Here is a 6,591-nt window from a genome sequence, read left to right on the forward strand (position 1 = left end):
CCTCCTTGGGCTCCTTTCCCATCCTAAACAGAGCCCCTGCCCTCATCCCACGGGGGCTCGGCTGTGCAGAGCCCCTGCAGCAGCCAGAGCCCAGGGAAGGAAGGACAAGCCCCTGATTTCCATCAGTCTCTATGTCCCTGCTGTCCCCTGGCAGGAGCATTGTGACATTTCTCTGCCATCTCCAGGTGCCTGTGCTTTCCTTTTTGCCACCATTGGGGTTTCTGAGGCAGAGCCAGGGTTTGGGGCTGGCAGGTGCCCGTCCAGGCAGGGACCCCTTGGATCCTGCTGCGGAGATGTGTCTGTGGGAGCAGAGTGCCCAGGTGCCCTCAGGGCCGTTCAGCTCATTCCCTGGGTGTCCTGCAGGGCTGCAGGGTGCTCTCCAGAAGGGCACAGCTCTCCTGTGCTGTTTCTGGGCTGCCTGGGATCCCCATGGAAGAGACAGCTCAGTGGCAGGGCCAGGGAAATGCTGCTGGGCAGCTGCACCTGGGCACTGCAATGATCCCTCTGTGCACCAGCCTGGCAGGAGACAGCTGAGATCCTCATGAGGCACTCAGGGAGAAGGCGAGGGCTCTGTCCATGTGCTCTCTGCCCAGAGCCCTCTGCCCTCAGCACTGCCCTGTTTCTCTGAGGGGAACTCCTCTGGGTGCCTCTCCTTCAGCTCCAAGCTGCCAGCAAGGGGCAGCTGAGAACAGCCCTGATGGGCAGAGCTGGTCTCTTGTCCCTGCACTGAGAGTCCATCCCTGTGCCTCTCACACCCACACGGTTTCACCTGCAGTGCTTTAGAAATGTCAGGGATTTCAAACACTCACAACCACTCCTAACTGTGGCAGGTGCAACTGGATGAAAAAAGACAAGGACTTTCCTCAGCTCAGTTCTTCAGATGGGCAAATTGCAAACAGCAGGACTGAAAAGCTTTCTGGTGTTTCAGGAGTCCATTTAATTGGTGATCACCCAGCCTTCTCAGTTGCCTCTCACTGAACAAAAAGAAGGAATCCTCTGGAGCCTGTTTGGGAGCCCCTGGTCTCAATGCCTGAAAAACCCAGGTCCCAGGTGAGGAGAATGCAGAGAAGTGGTTCCAAAAAGAGAGATCCTGAATGTTGAATTGCTGTAGGATATGCAATATATCTTGCTCTGTGTTGAGCCCGGCTCTGTCCTGCCTTTTCCTCCTCAGCAGAAAACCATTTCCTAAGGCAGCAAATGTTCAACAGCAGCTCCATCAGGCACTTCCTCCTGCTGGCATTGGCAGACACGCGGCAGCTGCAGCTCCTGCACTTCTGCCTCTTGCTGGCCATCTCCCTGGCTGCCCTCCTGGGCAACGGCCTCATCATCAGCGCCGTAGCCTGCAGCCACCACCTGCACACGCCCATGTTCTTCTTCCTGCTCAACCTGGCCCTCAGCGACCTGGGCTCCATCTGCACCACTGTCCCCAAAGCCATGCACAATTCCCTCTGGGACACCAGAGACATCTCCTACTCAGGATGTGCTGCACAGGTTTTCTTCTTTCTCTTCTTTATCACAACAGAATTTTCCCTCCTGACCATCATGTGCTACGACCGCTACGTGTCCATCTGCAAACCCCTGCACTACGGGACCCTCCTGGGCAGCAGAGCTTGTGCCCACATGGCAGCAGCTGCCTGGGCCAGTGCCTTTCTCAATGCTCTGCTGCACACAGCCAATACATTTTCCCTGCCCCTGTGCCATGGAAATGCCCTGGACCGGTTCTTCTGTGAAATCCCACACATCCTCAAGCTCTCCTGCTCCAAATACTACCTCAGGAAAATAAAAGTTTCTGTTTTCACTGTCTCCATAGCTTTTGGTTGTTTTGTGTTCATTGTTTTTTCCTATGTGCAGATCTTCAGGGCTGTGCTGAGGATCCCCTCTGAGCAGGGACGGCACAAAGCCTTTTCCACCTGCCTCCCTCACCTGGCTGTGGTCTCCCTGTTTTTCAGCACTATCGTGTTTGCTCACCTGAAGCCCCCCTCCATCTCCTCCCCATCCCTGGATCTGGCAGTGTCAGTTCTGTACTCGTTGGTGCCTCCAGCCCTGAACCCCCTCATCTACAGCCTGAGGAACCAGGAGCTCAAGGCTGTAATGTGGAGACTGATGACTGGATGGTTTCAGAAACAATAAACTGCTGGCCAGTTTCTGCAAGTCACTCCTAATAAGAGTCATCTTTGATAGTACTTGGGTTTGGTCGTTTGTTCTTTTTATTCCTTTGTTTTAGTTTTTAAATATTGTCCACAAAGGCATGCCATTGTTTGTGCCATTTCTCATTTTGTTTCTCTCCATCTTCCCTGTGGCCACAGATTGTACCAATAAGGTCCTGTGCTCTCAGTGGCTTTAAATAAACTAAAGGATCTCCCAGAAAAGTTTTCTGCAGAGATACCCATTTCCTTGCCTACTATGGACCTGCAGCAGCAATGTCTGTGTGCAGAGCTGGGGGTATGTCAGGGGCTGCACAGCAGCTATGCTCCTGCTGGCCACACCACTCCTAATCCAGGCCAGGAGCCATTGGCCTTCTTGCCCACCCGGGCACAGTGCTGCCTCATGTCCAGCCTGCTGTCCATCAGTGCCCCAGGTCCCTTTCTGCCTGGCCGCTGTCCAGCCACTCTGTCCCCAGCCTGTAGCGCTGCAGGGGTTGTTGTGGCCAAAGTGCAGGACCTGGCACTTGGTTGTGTTCAACCTCACCTTGTTGGATTTGGGCCCTGGATCCAGCCTGTCCAGGGCCCTCTGCAGAGCCCTCCTACCCTTGAGCAGATCCACACTCGCACTCAACTTTTGATATCCCTTGCTTCATGAGCCCCTGGAGTGTCACAAGGGTCTCCATGATTCCAGGAGGTTCCACAGAGTCACAATGGCCTCTTGATTCTAAAGGGCCCCTCGGTTTCACAGTGTTCTGTGTTCTCCCTGGACCCCGCAGTGTCACAATGGCCTCTTAGTCCCAAGGGGCACCACATTGTCAAAACTGTTTCCTTCATTCCATGAGTGTGCTCAGTGCAAAAATGGGCTCTTTGTTCCATGGGGCCCTGCATTGTCAGAATGGCCCCATTGTCACACAAGGCCGCACAATGTCACAACAGTCTCCTCATTTCTACAAAGCCACACAGTGTTACAACAGTCTTCTGAATTCCATGAGGCGGCAGAGTCCCAAAATGGACTCCTTGGTTTGATTTAGCCCTGCACTGTGAGAAGAGACCCTTGGTTTTATGATGCCACGCAGTATCACAATCATCACAGAATCACAGGCTGCAAAAGACCTTGGAGATCAGCAACTCCAACCTGTGACCCAACACCACCTTGTCACCCAGACCATGGCACCGAGTGCCACATCCAGTCTTTCCATAAACACCTCCAGGGACAGCTCCAGTGAGTCCATCAGCTCCCTGGGCAGCCCCTTCCAATGGCCAATCGACTTTTCTGTGAAGAACCTGTTCCAAATGTCCAGTCTAACCCTCCCTTGGCACATCTTAAGCTGTGTCCTCTTGTCCTGTCACTGTTCCCTGTCAGAAGAGACCGATCCCCCCTTGGCTGCGCCCTCCTGTCAGGGAGTTGCAGAGGGTGAAGAGGTCTCCCCTGAGCCTCCTCTTCTCCAGGATAAACAACCCCAGCTCCCTCAGCCACCCCTCATAGGACTTGTGTTCCAGACCCCTCACTGGCCTTCTTGCCCTTCTCTGGACACGCTCCAGCCCCTCCATGGCCTTCCTAAATTGGGGGCCCAGGAATGGACACAGCAGTAGAGGTGTGGCCTCAGCAGTTCTGAGTGCAGGGGAAGAATCACTGCCCTGCTTCTGCTGGCCACACCATTCCTGATCCAGGCCAGGAGCCATTGGCCTTCTTGCCCATCTGGCTCAGCAGGTCCCCAGCTGCTTCCTTCTGGATTTCAGGGAGGCTGTTCTGCTCCCTGTGCCCATCCACCAGCTCAGGAGAACACTTGTCCTGAGGGCAACCTGTCCTAATGTTGAAAACTGGGGCAAAGAAGGTGTTAAGCAGCTCAGCTTTTCCTTATCCTTAGTTACTCTACTCCTCACTGCATCCAATAAAGATTAGATGTTCTACTTATCCGTCCTTTTGCTATTAATTTATTTTTAAAAACATTTTTTAATATTTTTCACAGAAATGGCCTGGTTAAGATCTAATTGACCTTTCACCACTCTACTTTTCCTTCTGCATGACCTAACAACATCCTTAAACACTTCCTAAGATGCCTGATCTTCTTTCCAATGGTGATTCACCCTCTTTTTTCCTGAGTTCCCACAAAAGTTCATGCCCAGCCAGGACAATAATTTTCCTCTCTGGTTCAACTTCGGCACAGAGGGACAGGCTGCTCCTTCCCCCTTAAGATTCCTTTCTTGAGGTGTATCCATCCTTCCTGGACACCTTTGTTTTTAAGGGCTGTTTCCCGTATAAAATGAGTACCTGATTCAGTACTCTCCAAATCTGCATCCTGAATCCAAGGTCTGCCCTCCCTAATTCCAGTGATAAAGTTTTGTTGCTGCCCCTCCTTCTTTCACAGAATATTGGAAACTTGATTATTTCATGGTCACTGGACGGAGGCAGCCTTCAACCACCATATCTCCCACCAGCCCTTCTCTGTTTGTGAACAGCAGCAGACAGAGCTTTCCTTGGGAGTGGGATTGTTACCAAAAATTTGGCACAATAATATAACTCCATTACCCCAGTGTAGCATTAAGAAGCAGCATTCTTTATTTGGCCAGATGCACAGGGGGATAGCTCTTCCCAAAGCCATGCATGCTGAGGGCAGGAAAATTTCTGTTTATATTCTGTATTTTGCACACATATTCATTGATTTTCCTGAACTAAACAAACGTATGATAATCATGTCTCCAAAATCATTAACATATGTCCCCTCCCCTTTTGCATGCATTCTCCTGTCCTGGGGGGTCTCTGGTGGTCCCTGGTGCTCATGGACCCCAATGTTCCAGTGGGCCTGGCTGAGATGGCAGGACACTGAGGCTGGTGAATTTCAGTTCTCCTTCTCACACAATGGGCATTGTGTGGTTTCCACAGGCCTGGGGTTTTGGAGAACCAGCATTGTGTGTGTTCACCTGGTGTAGACAATTTATCATCTGGTAACATGAGATCACAGAGTGGGCTATGACATTACAGAGTGAGTTATGTGATGTCATCAAGCAGCTACGGCATCATAGGCTGTCTCTGTGACATCACAGAGCCAGCTGTGAAACCACAGGGCAGAGGTCAGACATCATAGAGGAGATAATGACAACACAGAGTTGGCTGTGACATCAGAGACCATCTGTGTGACATTGATAATGAGTTGTGACATCACAGAGCAGGCTGTGACATCACGGGGAGGGGGTGGGAGCGTGACGTCACAGAGCGGACTATGCCACCAGAGGGTTGGCTGTGACATCAGAGACCATCTGTGTGACATTGATAATGAGTTGTGACATCACAGAGCAGGCTGTGACATCACAGGAGATCTGTGTAAAGTCACTGGGTTGGTCACTCTGCCCCAGCTCCCCCTAACAGTTTCCCTCCAGAAGTCCAATGCTGCTCATGCCCAGCAGGGTCCCTGTCCCCCTGGTGTAGTAAACACCACAGGTTTAGCAAAGGAGCCATGAAGGATCTGAACAATAGGAATGCAGACACAGCAGCAAAGAAGCTTCCTGACTCCATGGACATCTGCCCTATAACCTATCCCTATAGCCATGTAAGTCAATATCTTGTTAACCCTACTATTGGTCACTTATGGTCCCTCTAACCCTTTGCCATTGGTCAAGATTGGATTGGGGCCAAGGCTATAAAAGTAGCATATTGTACCCCTACTAACTTAGAAGAAGAAGAAGAAGAAGAGCTGAGACCCTTCACGGACCCCTCCAATAAAGCCATCTTTGTGGAATGGCCAGTGTCTTCTTCTTTCTCCTCTCTTTCCGTCTGCTGAAGCCTCAAGCCAAGGGCAAGCTGCCTAGCAAGCAAAGCTGAAATCATAAAAGCTGGCTAATCACTATAAGAGCTGAATATCCCCCTGCTTGCTAGGGGCTGACCCGCGACCTTGATCTAAGCGAGCTGGCCTCTGGCACTCCGTCCCCTTGGGGGCTGAGCTCTGGAGCTGTAATACCTTGCCCTAGGATAAGACCAATTAAGGCTTCATTACCCCGGAATCCCCCCAGCCCACCTAAAGGCACAGCCCCCCTCAAGGATGTTCCTAAAGATCAACCCCAAAAGCTGACATGAGGACAAGGGGCAAGGGCCGGGTGACCAGGACATCCGGGATGTGGATTATCCAGGTCACTGGGGCCTGGTTTGGGGTCCCAGGACAGGAAAGATGTCTGGCAGCTGGAGCAGGGCCTGGGAAGGGCCTCCAAGGTGAGGCTGGAGCCCTTGGGCTGTGAGCAGAGGCTGAGGGAGCTGGGCTGGTCCAGCCCAGAGCAGGGAAGGCTGAGGGGCTCCTCATCCCAGCCTGGCAGTGCCAGCCAGGAGGGGATGGAGAACACAGAGCCAGGCTCTTCATCGGGGGGCCTGGGGGGAGACAAAAGCCAATGGGTGGGAGGGGAAAGAGGGGAGATCAGCCAGGACAGGAGGAGATGAAATGAGTCAGGCTGGTTTCAG

The 6,591-nt window shown here is 52.3% G+C and overlaps 1 protein-coding gene across 1 annotated transcript; it reads left to right on the forward strand.

Annotated features, from left to right (window-relative positions):
* Positions 1–1,578: 1,578 nt before the first annotated feature.
* LOC128949408 (olfactory receptor 14J1-like) lies at positions 1,579–6,161 on the forward strand (the record flags this gene model as incomplete). Its single annotated transcript, XM_054294271.1, has 2 exons — positions 1,579–2,040; positions 6,153–6,161. Coding segments are annotated over 2 exons (471 nt in total), but the record flags the coding sequence as incomplete, so codon positions are not given.
* Positions 6,162–6,591: the final 430 nt, after the last annotated feature.

This window comes from Melozone crissalis, unplaced genomic scaffold (genome assembly GCF_028551555.1).
Source record: "Melozone crissalis strain CALT ecotype California unplaced genomic scaffold, PUWL_Pcris_2 ptg000231l_1, whole genome shotgun sequence".
In the NCBI taxonomy this organism is placed as follows: Eukaryota; Metazoa; Chordata; class Aves; order Passeriformes; family Passerellidae; genus Melozone; species Melozone crissalis.